The sequence below is a fragment of the Emys orbicularis genome, chromosome 11 (assembly GCF_028017835.1).
Source record: "Emys orbicularis isolate rEmyOrb1 chromosome 11, rEmyOrb1.hap1, whole genome shotgun sequence".
In the NCBI taxonomy this organism is placed as follows: Eukaryota; Metazoa; Chordata; order Testudines; family Emydidae; genus Emys; species Emys orbicularis.
The window spans coordinates 21,002,268-21,018,905 of NC_088693.1; the positions used below are offsets into that span (position 1 = coordinate 21,002,268).

Genomic DNA, 16,638 nt, shown 5'->3' on the forward strand with positions numbered 1-16,638 from the left:
ATGTGTATATTAGCGTAAAAGGGTCTAACTTAGATTCTCTTAGAGCTACTTATACCCATTATATTGATGGGTCAGGGACTGTAAGTTGGTACAAATTAAACAGGAGTAGGATGATGTAAGAAAGTATTTATGAATATGTTGAACAGCACTGGTCCAAGTACAAACCCCTGGGGGACATCATTATTTACCTCTCTCCATTCTCACCACTTATTCCCACCCATTCTTTCCTATCTTTTCACTGGAGTGCCTGGCAATGCTTTCAGGGTCATCTAACCATCCTTAATTTAATTTAATGACAAGCCTTTTGTTATCTTAATCACCCTGCCTCTGTTTATAAAAAGAACTCCCTGCCCCAAAGGCAGAAGTGGGGAGCAGCACAGAACTCATCACTAGGGCTCCGTGTTTGTCACGGAGGTCGTGGAACTCACAGATTCTGTGACTTCCAGCGACCTCCGGGACTTCTGCAGTGGCCAGTGCACAGGCTGCTCTGGGGGCAGCCACACCAGCCGCTGCTGGAGCGACTCTGCAGTCAGCCGCTCAGGTGGCCCTGCAGCCAGCCGCACCAGGCCTCCCTCCCTGCAGGTGGTGACATGGGTCCCCCAGAGATTCCCCCCCCCCCAGCTGCTGGTGCTACAGGCTCCACACCCCTCGGCAGTGCCCCCCTCCTAAGATTCAATCAGGGATATTTATGGTATAAGTCACGGACAGGTCACGGCCCATGATTTTTTGTTTCTTGCCCGTGACCTGTCCATGACTTTTACTAAAAATACCCATAATTAAATCATAGCCTTACTCATCACATATTACACTCATGCTGTATTGCAGTTAAGAGCTCTGTTTAGGGCTATGATGTGTGCTGTGAACAGACCTCAGGTCTGAAACTCAGGGGGAGGGGAGGCTAGAGCCCATCCCCAAATGGCACCCCTGACTAAACTATAGGTGTATTTATACAACAGAGTACAAAGTGCTATATTGACCAATGGGTGTGTTTACACTTATAATGCTACAATTAATTGGAGCTATACCCACACATCTAGTGAAAAACGTAGCATTTTCCCATACTTTTGATTTAATCACTCACTGCATCAGAAAGAGGATGTCTGCAGTATATAAAACCAAACTGAAATTAGTTTTATTCAGTCAGGATGTAGGATTTTGAAACAAGCATTTACACTCACAACATACGATTATGGATAAATCCTTTTGTGGATGAATGAGCAGTTCTGAACAGCAGCAGCAGGACTCTTCCAATGGGATGCAGCTATTTTTGTGTTTCATTTGCATTTTGATTTTTTTTTCTGTTGTACTTTATTCTTTCAGGTTCAAGGGAGAGAGGGGGAAATGAAAAATTACCAGTGGCATATTTTCTTTGCATAAAAGTACATCTATAAGAAGTTTGTTTTATAAAAGCCACAATGACATTTTTTAAATTACATGTCAGTGCAATGGAATTTCAAGGGGAATTTCTTGAATTCCCATTAGGGCTGTTTTACAGAATGTTAGTTTAGATCCTGTGATGCCAACAATGTCCCTTGAAGTGTTTAAATTAAGTGGTCATGAAGAAGAGGGACTAATAAAAATAGCTTGAGTCAGGCATACTCCTCTGCCTATTAAGTGGATAGGGCCATTACATGAATTGCAGAGATTGCATTTGATGTTGTGCCCCGAACAGCTGCTTGCCGTGCTTGTGCTTCAAACCTGGCTTTGTGCAAACCTAGGAACTGGAATGAGATATCAACATGGGCACCAGATTTGTATAATTTTTAGTGGTGCCCAGAATGGGTCCAAGCAGAGCTGTCCTGTCCATAGGACGGACTGGGCCAACCGGACCGGACTCCGTGCTTCAGGGGGACACAGGGTCCAGGGCAGCCTGGGAGGTTAGAGGGGGGCCTGGTGCCGGCAGCAGCGAGTGACCTGGCCCCAGCCTGCCCCTGCTCCGTCCCCTCCCTGCCCCCATTCTGCCCCTCCCCCCAGGCCTCTGTCCCGCCTCTTTCTGGCTTCCGCCCCCCCTCCCAAGCGACGCTGGGAGCCGGCAGGGTGGAGCGGGGTGGACTGGGGCCAGGATGCTCACTGCTGCCAACCCCAGGCCCCCCAGTAACCCTCCAGGCTGCCCTGGACCCTCTGTCCCCCTGAAGCACGGGGCCCCCAAAGCACAGTAAGCCCAAACATTGGTGAAGCCAGGCCCAAGTTCCTAAATATTGGTGGAGCACGGGCACCACGGGCCCATATAACTCACTGCCTATGGATATCAAAATAATTTTTTAATGTGATTTAGCATGAGTATATATCCTGGTCTCTAGTAGTCTTTACCTTTAAAGATCTTCACCATCTTGACAGGCCCTACCTAGCTGATCCAGTAACTTATTGCTGCAGTGCTACTCCTGCCTTTGCTCCAACATTCCCAACCATTTCTACCCACTAGTTAGCATCTCCATCAAACACTTCACCATTTTCTCCTACGCTGCTTCCTGCATGTGGGAAAACTCATCGATAAAATCCCTATACCCATTACTTTTTCCTTTTTCAAACCTCTCTTTAAGACTCCCTCTGCCATGCTCTGTACAAGATCCTTCATGATGATCATGATAAATTATGACTATATATATTTTATACATACACAGGCTCTGACTTGTCCTCAAATTAAAAAAAAACACAAAACAGTGGGAACCACTGATCCTCTCATTTCTTTCTTTCTTTCTTTCTTTCTTTCTTTCTTTCTTTCTTTCTTTCTTTCTTTCTTTCTATTTAAACAACAATACAAGACACCCATACAAAAAGCTCCAGGTACCCCTAAGAATATTACAATTAAAATAATGACTATCCAACAGCAAAAAAATATATAATTAATCAGGACACTAAATCTAAGCAGCAAAGCAGGTCCTTTAAGTTTCCCAACCCCAGAAACAAACTTTCTGCTTTCACAAAAGACCATGAATAATAAACAGCTTTTAGAGAGTACATGGTACATTCCCACTCTCAACTATTAGTCTGTCTGTGTCTTTTAGATCAGTGGTTCTCAGCCAGGGGTACGCATACCCCTGGGGGTACCCAGAGGTCTTCCAGGGGCTACTTCAACACATTTAGATATTTGCCTAGTTTTACAACAGGCTACATAAAAAGCATTAGAGAAGTCAGTACAAACTAAAATTTCATACGGACAATGACTTGTTTATACTGCTCTATATACTATACGCTGAAATGTAAGTACGATATTTATATTCCAATTGATTTATTTTATAATTATATGGTAAAAATGAGAAAGTAAGCAATTTTCAGTAATAGAGTGCTGTTACACTATTGCATTTTTATATCTGATTTTGTAAGCAAGTAGTTTTTAAGTGAGGTGAAACTTGGGGTACACGAAATAAATCAGACTCCTGAAAGGGGTAAAGTTACCTGGAAAGGTTGGTTGCCATTATTTTAGATTGTAACCTCTCTGTGGCAGGAATCATCTCTATCTGTGTTTGTAGGATGCTCAACAGAATGGGGCTTCAATCCCAGCTGAGACTTCTGGGCACTATCATAACATATACAGTTAATACTAAAATATTAACTTTACTGATACTAATAAAAGTTGAGTAACTAAGATCCCAATTCAGCCATGCATTTAGGCAAATGCTTAATGTTACACACATTCTTAAGTGCTTGGCTGAATTGAGGCCTAAATCACTATTGATACTTAGGGCCAGATTTTTAAAGGTATTTAGGCTCTATAATGGAGCTAACTCACCAGACAATGTGTCTACAAATGGTTGGGTTTGGTGTTGCAGCAACTCTGCCTCAGTTTCCCCATCAGACAGCTGCTTGGCTCTGTAACAGTCAGCTTCTCACAACTCCTGTCAGGTTGTTCATAATCTCACCCCTTCTGAGGTAATAAAGAGTCCCACTGACAAAAAGTCCTTTGACCCTGTATCGGGTTGTTAATCCCAGCCCTGACCTGGGCTCTATAATCCTTGCCCTCCTCTTTCTCAAGGAATTTTTCCTACTCCCCTTTCTGGGGGAGATAGGGGAACTTAGGCCTGTACTTTTCTCTGGGTTCCAGCCCAAGGTCACTGTGTTTAAATAGCTAAGACCTCTCCTTACAAGCCCTTGCTACTTCCTACCACTGTCTATCCACAGGTGTCTTTCCCAGCACTATGTCTTCCAGTCCTCTCTCTTGGGAAGTCTGACTCCTCATATGGTTTCCTGGCAGTCTGCTGCTGAGGAGTTTCTTCTTGGCAGTTCCCAGCCTCACTAGCAGCTTTCTAGAACCCATTCACCCCAACTGTCCTCTCCTTTCAAGGCCAGTTCCAGGATATAAGCAACCTACTGCAGCTCTTCTCTCTTCAGTCCTCACCTATTCTTCTTCTTCTTCCTCCTCCTGGGTTTTGTGGTGCAGCAGACTCAATTCCTGAATGTAGGATTGCCATTCACTGGACTTCATAAATAGGTTATGACTAAGTCTGTCACCTCTCCCAGTATTTTTAAAGAACTGCAGGATAGCTTTTTTAACTGGACCCCATTTTCCTTGTATTCTGGATCGGGGGTCCACTAGCAAGTTTCCACCAGGTATTTTCCTAACTCTTTTTATATATCCAGAACTTTTTTTCTGAACAAGTTTGCACTCCACAGTTAAGAACACAAGGATAGGGGAGGTCAACCCCCTGTGGAGTGCAAAGTGGCTTAGAAAAAAGTGCTGGAGATATAGTAAGACCTAGGAAAATATCTGGTGGAAACTTGCTAGTGGAATGCAAAAACAAAGAACAAGTAGGGAAGTTCCTTAAGACAAAGGGCTAGGAAAACTAAAAATAGTTGTCAGCCTAAATTCCTTTAAAAATCCACTACCTACTTGCAAAAATAATTTCTTGCCCTTTGCCATTTTAATGGTTTCAACATTATACTCTTCTAAATCAATTGTAAAACCTTCAAATCACAAAACTGAAGGGGAATAATCTATTCCAAAAATATTCAATGCTTTAATATCTAACATTCCTCTGAGTGAAATCTGTATTTACATATATTCTTTAACTCAGTGATTCTCAGACCTCAGAGGTTCAGGAGCCAAATTTGTGATCAACATTACCCAAAAGAACCACAGTAGAGTGAATTCATTGTTTCATTTACTATATATTCTACTGACCAAGTATTTATCAACTGCAACTGATTAATAACATAGTAAAAGCACTATGGTTCATAACTAAATCAGTGTTTTAATATCATGTGCTGCAAAGAGCTGCAGGAGATGCATTAAAGAGCCACTTGCAGATCACGAGCCTCGGTCTGAGTATCACTGCATTAACTCATTATTATTGGAAATACTTTTACTTTAAGTAGATCCTACTGAAAACATTTTCCTTCTAAAAATTAATATTTTGTCTGTAAGAATATTAATAAATTGTACTCTGAACAAAGTTTCAGGATCAGTAACCTTTTCTTTCTTTCTTTCTTATTGTAAAGAGACTTCTCATGTTTATGAAACCTGACATATTCAGGGAGAAATGATGATTTTGTATCAGTCTCAGAAGCCAGTCCTTTGGCAGTAATTCCAGAGTCGTTCTACATTTGATTATGTATTATTTGATTTATCTGAAGAAATAAGGATGATGTCAATTTGCAAAAAGATAATTTGTATTTATTTGTTTATTTCATTAATGGCAACTAAAAATTGTATCAGACAATCAGTGGACTTCTTTAAAAAACACCTTATTTTGGACAACTTCATCACGTTTCACCAGAAATACGCAACTAAGTATCACATATATTCCCAACCTAAACAAAAAATTGCCTTGATGTTTTCAACTCTGAATGTCCATTGCATTCCCGAAAATATTTTCATAGCTACTGCAGAAACAATCAGTAAACTTTTCCATCACTGAGTAGATACTAAAAACCACAGAGTTGCAGCAATGATCCAAAGGATGAAATTGACTAGATGAACAATTTTGCATTGTCAACAAGCAGTAAATTCCAGCTCTGATGTCAAAAAGGAATGAAAGAATCTCTGCAATTCCAGGCTAGTATTTGCTTTCAATATAAACATTGCTACTCTTCATATTATCACAAGGATCATAAACTTGTCTACCACTATACTAGATCATCATTCTTGTCTAATCTTTTCAAGCCAGTGGTTTCCGGCACATCCACTGCTGGGAGAGCTCTTGATGCTAGTGCCAAGAAGTTAACCGGCTCTTTAGAAAATATCTGTTCAGATCAGCTTTCCTCCCATGGTCAAGGATCACATTTTAAAAAATCCTGAAATGCCCGTATGGTCACAAATAAGAATGATGCAAAGTGCTAATTATCTCTGTTCCGATGGCTAATATTTTATGTAAATCTAATTATGACCACATAATATGAAAATTGATACTCCATTCTTGTACTATGAACATTTATTAGCAAATAAGAGGTAGAGATTCTAGAGGCTTCATTTCAAAGTCTGATGAGCTTGGGAGCTTCAAAACCAGTGTGTAGTATTGCTGCTGTTTTCTCCCTGTGCTGTGTGCCTTGATATTTTCTATGGATGCTCCACCTCATCCAACAAGTTGGAACTCAGAACTACCAACTTCAAACACTGAGTGTTGAAGTGCTTTGGAGACCTATCACTTAGAGAAGTCCTCTAGTGGTGGGGTTTTGTAGTTATGACATAGATAACTTTGGTGGTGAAGCTACCTAACTGAACTTGCCAGGGGGAAGCTAGATTTCTGCCAGTGTATCTAGCATCTACGCTGAGCCTCACTGCTCAGCCATCTTGGCTGACACAGACTGTTGTTCTGAGGATTTACCAGTTGAGGAACTCCAGGACAACCTCATATTGGATTTAAAGGAGTCTCCATGAGGTGCCTCAATTCTTGGGATAAGCAACAGAGGGTCCTGTGGCACCTTTAAGACTAACAGAAGTATTGGGAGCATAAGCTTTCATGGGTAAGAACCTCACTTCTTCAGATGCAAGTAATGGAAATTTCCAGAGGCAGGTATAAATCAGTATGGAGATAACGAGGTTAGTTCAATCAGGGAGGGTGAGGTGCTCTGCTAGCAGTTGAGGTGTGAACACCAAGGGAGAAGAAACTGCTTCTGTAGTTGGATAGCCATTCACAGTCTTTGTTTAATCCTGATCTGATGGTGTCAAATTTGCAAATGAACTGGAGCTCAGCAGTTTCTCTTTGGAGTCTGGTCCTGAAGTTTTTTTGCTGTAAGATGGCTACCTTTACATCTGCTATTGTGTGGCCAGGAAGGTTGGTTAGATGTTTTGGGATGACACCTTCAAGAAAATCTGATATCCTTGCAACTAGTAACTGACTCCAAGGTAGTACAAGTTCATGTATTACAGTTATTGTTCTGCCTCAAAGACATGGTTTGAAGATGCTGAATAGTCTTCCTCACTCCACAGTCAAGAACCACGGAGTTTGATCTGTCTCACACTAGGGGGTTGAGACCCAGTGGATAGTATCTTTAGAGACAGTATAGGTCCTTGGGATGGGAAAAGCATAATGCAGAACAGGACTGTGGATCCCCTTCCTATGGATTTTCCCTTCACGGCCCTCCCAAATCTCTCTCTCCAGGTGGGAAAAAACAAGGACATTTTGCTAATTAACAAACGTAACAAATTCTTCTGTCTCCTTTTCTGAGAGGATGCCATATGGTTCAAAATCATTAAAGCCACCAGATTTTTATTGCTTTAGTGAAATCTCATTTTCCATGCCACTACTGTTAATTATTATATTGCACTTTCATAATAAAATAGTTGATTCAAAATTATTTTAGCAATTTTCATAAGCTACTTATAGTATCAGTATGCTTTGTACTATTGCAAATAAACTAATTCAGATTATAAGAGAATGTTTAGGTTTATATACAGTTCGGTATGTTACTTCTATTATTTGAGAGACAAAGTGGGTAAGGTAATATCTTTTATTGGACTAGCATCTTTTTTTGAGAGAGGCAAGCTTTTGAGCTTATGCTGATCTTTTCTTCTTCCTTTCCCAGACCTGAAGAAGAGCTCTGAGTAAGCCTGAAAGTTTGTCTCTCTCACCAACAGAGGTAGGTCCAATAAAAAATATTACCTCACGCAGCTTGTCTCTCTGATATCCTGGGACCAACACGGCTACAACAACACTGCATATTTCTTTTATTTAACACATTCATACAGAACCATATATACAAAATCACAATCAACAAACTACCTAGCTTCAGTATCTTTGATTAGTAGTAATGTGCTATTTTTGCAGCAAGTCACTTATTTATACTATTTTCCATTCTGAATACATGAGGATTATATGGAGATAAATTAAAAAATAAAGGATTAATATATTACTTCAGAGTTCACACCCTCCACTACATTTGTTAGGATAATACATGGAGGTTGTATTGTCTGTAGCTACTTATATCACTCTGTGGCAGACTTATAGTAGAAAGAACCGGAGAGCCCACTGAATGCTCTTAACTTGAGAATGCTGAGGTGTAACTCTTATTTTTGCTGTTGTTTAGATGTCCCCTCCCCCCCCACAAACACACACATGTACACCTGAAATTGGAGATTTGCTGTAGTTATCAGTGAGGGCATGGGAGAATTGAAAAACTCCTTTCTTTACACTGTTGGAATGGAAAGCTGGGAATGGGCGATAGGGGAGAGATCACTTGATGATTACCTGTTCTGTTCATTCCCTCTGGGGCACCTGGCATTGGCCACTGTCAGAAGACAGGATACTGAGCTAGAGGGACCTTTGGTTTGACCCAGTATGGCTGTTCTTGTGGGATCACCAAATTACAGATAGGAATTCCCTTTTTTGAATGCCCAGAGTCCTGCCATATTGTCTATGCTGGACCTGAAATTTTCCAGTACTTAATGTTGCAAATGCCTTATTCATAAAAGATTCAAGGAAGTCATACTTGTTTAGGCCATAAGCCCCAATAACCATAGAATGAAAAGAACAGTTTGGTTAGATTTATAGGTGATCTTATCTTTAAGAATCAGTCATAGATTGCTTTGCCCAGTGTTGATTCTATTATGGCTCCTAAGAACGGAATCCTATGAATGGTGGAACTTTAACTAGCAGTGCCTGCTGAAGTGCTCATGGGCCCCTCCCATAGCTAGTTCAAGTTCTTCCATCTAAACTATGCCCAGTTGGAGCATCCCCTGAGTTTGAATATGTGTAGGCCACCCAAAGAAGAACGAAGTATTTTATGTCATTTTGCAAAGACACATGTCTTAAAGAGACGATATGGGTCCAGTGCAGTGAACCCTTAACATTTTGCATCCTGTGATCTCATGTTGGAATAGAAATGGGTTTCAAGCTATACACCCCATAACTATCCATAAGGAAAGAGAGGGCAGTTACAACCCCCTGAAAGCTGTTCATGAGCTTCAGGTTGAGGGCCCATAATCTCATGAATTGAGTGAGGATTGGAAACCAGGAATATCAGAATTCTACTTGCAGCCATGAGAATTAGCCATCCAGCCTTGTTTAAATTACTTAGCTTCTGTTTCTCTCGATTTCTTCATCTGTAAAATTGGTACACTACAGTACACTACATCTACTTTCTTTATAAGTGACCTGGGAGTATTAGTTAGTTAATGAAGTCATAAAATGTTACTATTATTGCAGGTGAATTTAAAACCTTTATAAATAAATATATTTGAAATCCAAATCATTAAATTTTATGACAGATTTCAAGCTTACAAATAAATGAATTTAAAATAAAATACATGAAAAAAATCCTTTCCTCTTTCACTTACCAAAAATGAGAATTCCTCTTGCACTTACTTATCAAAATCCAAGTTTGCTGTTTGTCCTGCAGTGTATGATGACATTGCTAGTATGGAAAGTAGGTAGTGACTCTAGGACCCTATACTATTTTACTATTTTTAAACATATTTTCAACTATTACTGGAAAAACATGAACTTGGGCCTTTGCAGTTAAAATGTCTTTCAAGTCACCTTTCAGGTACAAATAGCAAAAATGTTGCAAAAAATGCTAAAGATTTTACTTTTTGTGCAAAGGGGAGCAATAAACAACAACAAAAGAAGTGTGGGAGGGATAGCTCAGTGGTTTGAGCATTGGCCTGCTAAACCCAGGGTTGTGAGTTCAGTCCTTGAGGGGGCCACTTAGGGATCTGGGGCAAAAATCAATACTAGGGGGAGGGATAGCTCAGTGGTTTGAGCATTGGCTTGCTAAACCCAGGGTTGTGAGTTCAATCCTTGAGGGGGCCACTTAGGGATCGGGGGCAAAATCAGTACTTGGTCCTGTTAGTGAAGGCAGGGGGCTGGACTTGATGACTCTTCAAGGTCCCTTCCAGCTTTAGGAGATGGGATATCTCCATTAATTTTTTTTTATTTTTTTTTTTAATTCCCAAAGAAAATAAATAAGCTTTTTTCTATTTACTATTGGATTCATAAAAGTCACTACAAAATTCTGCTTTCAGGTTGCTTAACACTTGATGTATACTCCGCTAAGTCTTTGTGAGGCCTGTCTTAGACTGGAATATTCCTTCAGTTCTCCTGTGATAGCCGATACAAAAATCTGTTTATTTTATACAATGTAACCTAGTTAAACTACTCAGATGTTTATAGCAGTTATTAGTTTTTTTTTATTTACCAGCATTTAGTTGAATACAATAGGCAAAAAATATGTAGAAGAAATTAATAGGCACTGGGTAATTCTGCGATAAGAATTAAAAAAGAAGCCACTAATGTTTCAGGTGAGTCATTTGTTTCATAACTGCTGTCCATAAAGCAGATGCTTCAAGACAGATTTCACAGGTAAAATAAAGCTATTCTATCAGATGATTACTTTGAAATAATGACACAGGACATATTTAATATCATTGCAACTTTCCCGTTAAAATTTATGGTAAGAAAATAAAAATAAATTTTAAAAAATGGGAAAAGTCTTCTTGAGCAAGAAAGTTATAAAGATACTGGTGTTAGAAATATAAGATTTTAATAAAGCAATGTCACTACTTTTAAACAAAAAGTTTCTGCCTGCACTCCTTTGTATGACTGTTGTCAGACTCACCACAGTTTGCTTCATCTGATCCATCAGCACAGTCCGGGTCCTCATCACATACCCACAGTTTAGAAATACAGTGTTTTGTAGTTTTACACTGGAAATGGTCTGGAGAACAGCTGTGTTCCGCTTTAAAGAAAGGGAGTTATTTTTAAAGCTAAAAATTTCTGCCAAGACTCAAAACGTTTTTTGTTAAAATAAATAATCCCAAATGTTAAAAACAGGCTCCCTGTGAGTTCTATTGTGTTTTTCAGTAATATCTCCAGGAAAATAGCAATCTGTTTTAATGCATTCTCTTATTATTTAATCCATTTGATTATTAATAACATTGTCCAAATGAATGTAGAGAGAGCACAATATTTATGGTGGTGTTCCATTGATTACAAACAAGAACATTTTCAACATAAGTTACATTTGATAGACCAAATGCTAACGATATACTAGTTAAAAGGCTCATCACTGTCTTCTGGAGTCTTTCAGGTCTTGTCTACACTACAGAGTCTTGTCGACAAAAGTTATGTTGACACTCAAAAAGCGCTATAATAAAAATCGGTATTGCATGTTCACACTTGCTCCCTCTGTCAGCAGAGCGTGTCCACAGTTGGGCCACTATCATCGACAGTGTGAGCAATGCACTGTGGGTACATATAAAGAGACTTTGAGAGGAAAACTGGTAAAGAGGAAGTGAAAGATGGACATCTGAAGACTGAAACAAAGGGTAAGGAGCAAGCTTCACCATCCTGGTTGCCATCCTCACCATATCCTGGAACCAAGAGATCCACTGTAACATCATTGGGCTTTTGTCATCCTGATCCCAAGACATGTCCTGACCGGACCAAAGAAGTGGCCCAGATGACATCTCCATCTTCACTGGCTCCAGCTATATCCCAGCCACTACATGGGATGTGAGACTTTGTCATGTCCCCTTCCTCTCTCTTGTGCATTTTTTTCAATCTCCCACCTTATTTCTTCTCTTTCCAAACCCTTTCCTTTTTCCTTCTGTCTAATAAGAATATGGCTAAGCTGGCCAACACTGCATGTTTTGTAACACTGTTGTAAGCCTGTGACCAGAAAGAGACAGCTATATGCAATATCATGGTACAATTTTGCCAGGTCTCAGAGTGGTGATAAGACTGTGTACTGTGGCTCAGTTTTGCAGCAGCAAGGTTACAAGTTAAAACCACTGACAGCTGCATTTTCTATCTTTGCTGTTCTTTCGTGTATGAAATGCCTTTTGTGTATGTTTGTCATGTTTTGCCTTCTAGAAAATGGGATCAGACTTTAACAGCAGCAGCAACAGCAGCTGCAGCCCAACCGAACTAACTTCTCTTTTTCTCTAAAGGACAGTTATTACCATCTTAATACCAACTAAGAGACTGTCAAAGGAAGGGTTATTTTCCTTCCAAAGACTCTCTGCAGCTAAAGGGAAAGGGAACAAGGGATGCTGTTAAAATGTAAGCCTTATTAAATATTTTACATTTCAAATGCTTTAATGGCTTTTCCCTTTTTTCCCATTTAATAAAATGTAATATTTTTCAGTATGTGTTTGCCATGGTACTAAGCAGGTTGAGTTTTGCATAGGAAACCCCAAACAATGTTTAAAACTGTTTAATGTTGGACAGTTTCAGGGTCATGTTAATACCTTTGACTCTTTGGGCCCCTTTATTAAATCTAAATGTACAGGGAGTCCTCTGACTTACGATGCCTGACGCCACTTACTGCGCTTTTCAATGGACTGCTCATTTTGCCCTTATGATGCTCGATTTGCATAAAGTTTGCTTGAAATCACTTGCTGGTTGCATTATACAGTACTGGAATGGATCTGGAAGGGGTTGCTTTTGACTGGCTTTGAGGCAGCAGGGTAGCTTATTGCCGGGTAGGGTTGTTTTTGATTGGCTTCCGGCCCCGGGCTCAGCCAATCAGAAAGCTTGAACAGTGACTGGCTGAGGCTCAGCATGTGTGCCATTCTCCCTGGCTTTCTGAGCCTGTGTTGCCGGTACAAAAATCTGGGTTATTGTGGTGAAAATAGTGTATCAAGCCTTGGTTCAGTAAACAGTCTCCCCTTCATACCATTGATTCCTATGGGAAAAGCCGTTTCGACTTACAACGTTTCGACTTACAATGCAATTCTGAGGAATTGTATCATAAGTCCGAGGACTCCCTGTATACAACAGTGTCCAGTGCTACCAAAATCCTTCTGCTCTGTCTTCATTGTTTTGAAGAAAAGTAGTAAATTGAAGAACCAGACTGAAAACTACTTCACAATGTCAACATAATAGCCCAGGTAACAGAAGATTTTGCTGTAAAGAATTGCTGCCAATTTTCCTAGTTCCTGAAAGCTGCTTTGTATGGGTGTCTTTAGTTTCCAGGATTTCCACCTTAGCAACTAAACCTAGTTCTTAGTACACTCATGGGTTTTCCTTTTAAATCCTTACAAAAAGTGCTAGAAAAGTTCCTCACATCAGAGATGGCATGTGATTATTTTCTGCTCAGCCAGGAGTATGAAAAAATTAATGCCCCTTTCCTATAGGGATCCTATCCCTAGTTATTCACCAATCAAAAAGTAATTTTCTTCTCTCATTTCCTTCCTAATGTATTTATCTCACTAGCTCAGGAGATTTCCTTTCATAAATCTCCTTGGAAAGTTAAAAAAAAAAAAAAAAGACTGTCCATGAACATGGACTTATTTGGCAATATTATGGCCTATGGCAAATTAGTAGAACAGAAAATGACCTTGAATGTGTGTATGCTAACAAATGTTAGTCAAAACATGTAGCTTTATATGGATTTCCCATCAGCTGTAGAGTTCTCATAGCCAGGTTCTAAGCCACCTGCCCTTTGGCCCACAGCACAGTGGGCACGTCATGAACAGAAAGGGGTGGGAGGAGTTATGTCTGGATTGCTTTGCAAGCTGCTTAGTCTCTTGGGCCTGGTCTACACTTGGGGGGGGGGAATCGATCTAAGATACGCAACTTCAGCTACGAGAATAGCGTAGCTGAAGTCGACGCATCTTAGATTGACTTAGAATCACTTACTTCGTGTCCTCGCGGCACGGGATCGACGGCCGCTGCTCCCCCATCGACTCCGCTTCCGCCTCTCGCCATGGTGGATTTCCGGAGTCAACGGCAGAGCGATCGAGGATTGATTTATCGCGTCTACACTAGACGCGATAAATCAATCCATGATAGATCGATCACTGACGTACCCTTGGAGTCAGTTACCATATGGCACAATTTAAGCACATTCTAGGTTGTGTTAATCTGCACTGGAACTGGGATGATAATCATGGAGCTGTAACCAGCTCTCTGGTGCTCCCCTCCCACTTGTCTGTCCCCCTCCCCACAACGTGCCAGGCATAAATTCAGCACAGCCAAGAATCTGATCCTATATTTCAGAAAACAAACAAACGTTCTTGGCAGTGTTACAAATAAATCCTAGATTATTAAAACTAAACAAAGATTTATCATCTAATTTGTTTTTCATTATTTATATTATTGTTGACTTTTTGCATTTAGCTCAGCTTGGGCAATGAAAAGTCTCAGGTTTGTTTATATTTAGTTTCTAGTCATTTTCAGTTTCAGGTTTTCATGAATTAGCACGATGTTGCAGTGTTTGAGATGGAAAATCATGAAGTCATGCCTATGTAGTAAGAGTATTTGTAATAATAATACCTTGCTCTTATATAGAACTTTTCATTAGTGGATCTCAACGCATTTCATTACAAAGGCAGGCAGTATCATTATCTCCATTTTACATGGCACGGTGAACTGAAGTAACTTGCCCAAGATTCCCCAGCAACCAGTGGCAGAGACAGAAATAGAAGCCAGGTGTTCTGAGTCCTAGTCCAGTGTTCTAGTCACTAGGCCACACTGCCTAGTGTAAAGTATCAGGGGGTAGCCGTGTTAGTCTGTATCAACAAAAACAACAAGGACTCTGGTGGCACCTTAAAGGGTACGTCTTCACTACAGATGCATCTGAAGAAGTGAGGTTTTTACCCACGAAAGCTTATGCCCAAATAAATCTGTTAGTCTTTAAGGTGCCACCAGACTCCTTGTTGTTTTTGCCTAGTGTAGTATGTCATACCAGTATTGTAAAAGTAATTGCGACAAAGAATCTGAGCCACTATCCAAAAACATGGCAAAAAAGAAAAAACTGCTTATGGACTTCATCTAACAAGAGGCTTGACTGAAACAAGATAAAATCAGGCAATGTGGTTCCTGAAAAGCAGTAACTGAGCTAACTTAGGCTTCTGAAAGGTGGCTATTAATCATCAATATTCAAGGGTCTCCAAGCCATTGTGTATGTGAAGCTTGAGAAAACCAATTTACGAATGGGGTAGCTGCCCTGGATCAGTGGGGGCTTGAAGAGCAGGCTGAGTGAGTGACGGAGTCATCTCTCGTTCTAGATGGCAGTATGGTGCTGATAGGCAGACCAGAAACATCAGAGAGAGATGATTATATTTACAAGATGTAAACTCTTCAATGTTCCCCCTCTGTAACTAAGCTAAAAATACCTTATCTAGTTTATCTTATTAGAAATACAAATGTAGGTATTTTAGCTGAAATGCATTTTTTAATTCAATTTTCTCTGTTTTGATTTTTTTATTAAGATTAATGTTATATGGGTAAATTTGAGCAGATCTTCCATAAAAGAGAACTCCGTAACCTCCAAGGAGAGGTGCTGTAGGATAAAGAGTTCTAGAACCTATACCCTCTCTCAGTCAAGGGGCAGGAACAAAGATATCCTCTCCCAGTAAATTGTGTTGCCATCAGGCCATGGCAGAGAGTCACATGAGGAATGCTAAAAGACCAAGGAGGAGACAAGAGATGGTGGTGGGAGTGGTCATTGTAATATATACAGTTTAACCCAAATAAGAGACACATATAATTTTCTAAAAATCAATTCTCTTTTTTTTCTCATTGTCCTGGTTACAAAACATTGAAGTCAGTGACAGAAGTATTTGATTTCTGTACACAGAATATCTCAGGTACTGTATGTCAAATAGTCCAAAAGATTAACTGTTTTTCATTGGGCATACAGTAATTTTACATATATCTTTTAAACTCTATGTTTAAAACTATCCATCACTGTGCAATACAAAACTCTTTAAACATAACTTACGACAGTCTCTTTCATCTTCTTCATCACCACAGTCATCCTGTCCATTGCACCTTAGATTTATTGGAATACATTTCTGATTCTTTGTACACTTGAACTGACCTGACAGGCAGACATGTGTGTCTGGAAGAGAGATGAAAAAAAAAGTTTTCCAGATGAGTTTCTCATGAGAATTTAAATCATCTTAGCTAAAGATCTTAGTCAATTTTTGAATTCTGTGCTACATATAATCACCTACCACAGTTGAGTTCATCAGAATTGTCCCCACAATCATTTTCTCCATCACAGATAAAGGCTGGCAACGCACAAAGTCCAGTTCCACACTGAAAACGTCCTGGTTGACATTTAAATTCAGCTGGAAAAAAAAACACCAAAACAAATCTTGCATAGTTGCATACAGGGTTTATAAAACTTATAAACAAAGCTTTTCTGCTATTCAAAATGTATATTGAATTACTTTAAACTATGTATGAACCCCAATGTGAAAGTGTACACGTCAGACAGAAGTTTCATGGATTTTTCCTTTCTGAATAAACT

General features: G+C 39.8%; 1 protein-coding gene across 1 annotated transcript in view; it reads right to left on the reverse strand.

Moving 5' to 3' along the window:
* The window catches only part of LRP1B (LDL receptor related protein 1B), a 1,070,902-nt gene that overhangs the window by 140,339 nt on the left and 913,925 nt on the right, over positions 1–16,638 (reverse strand). The window contains exons 64-66 of the mRNA XM_065413676.1: positions 16,340–16,456; positions 16,105–16,224; positions 10,993–11,112 (exon numbers count right to left, since the gene is read on the reverse strand). Of these exons, the coding sequence (XP_065269748.1) occupies positions 10,993–11,112; positions 16,105–16,224; positions 16,340–16,456 (357 nt within the window). The remainder of the gene's footprint in view (positions 1–10,992; positions 11,113–16,104; positions 16,225–16,339; positions 16,457–16,638) is intronic.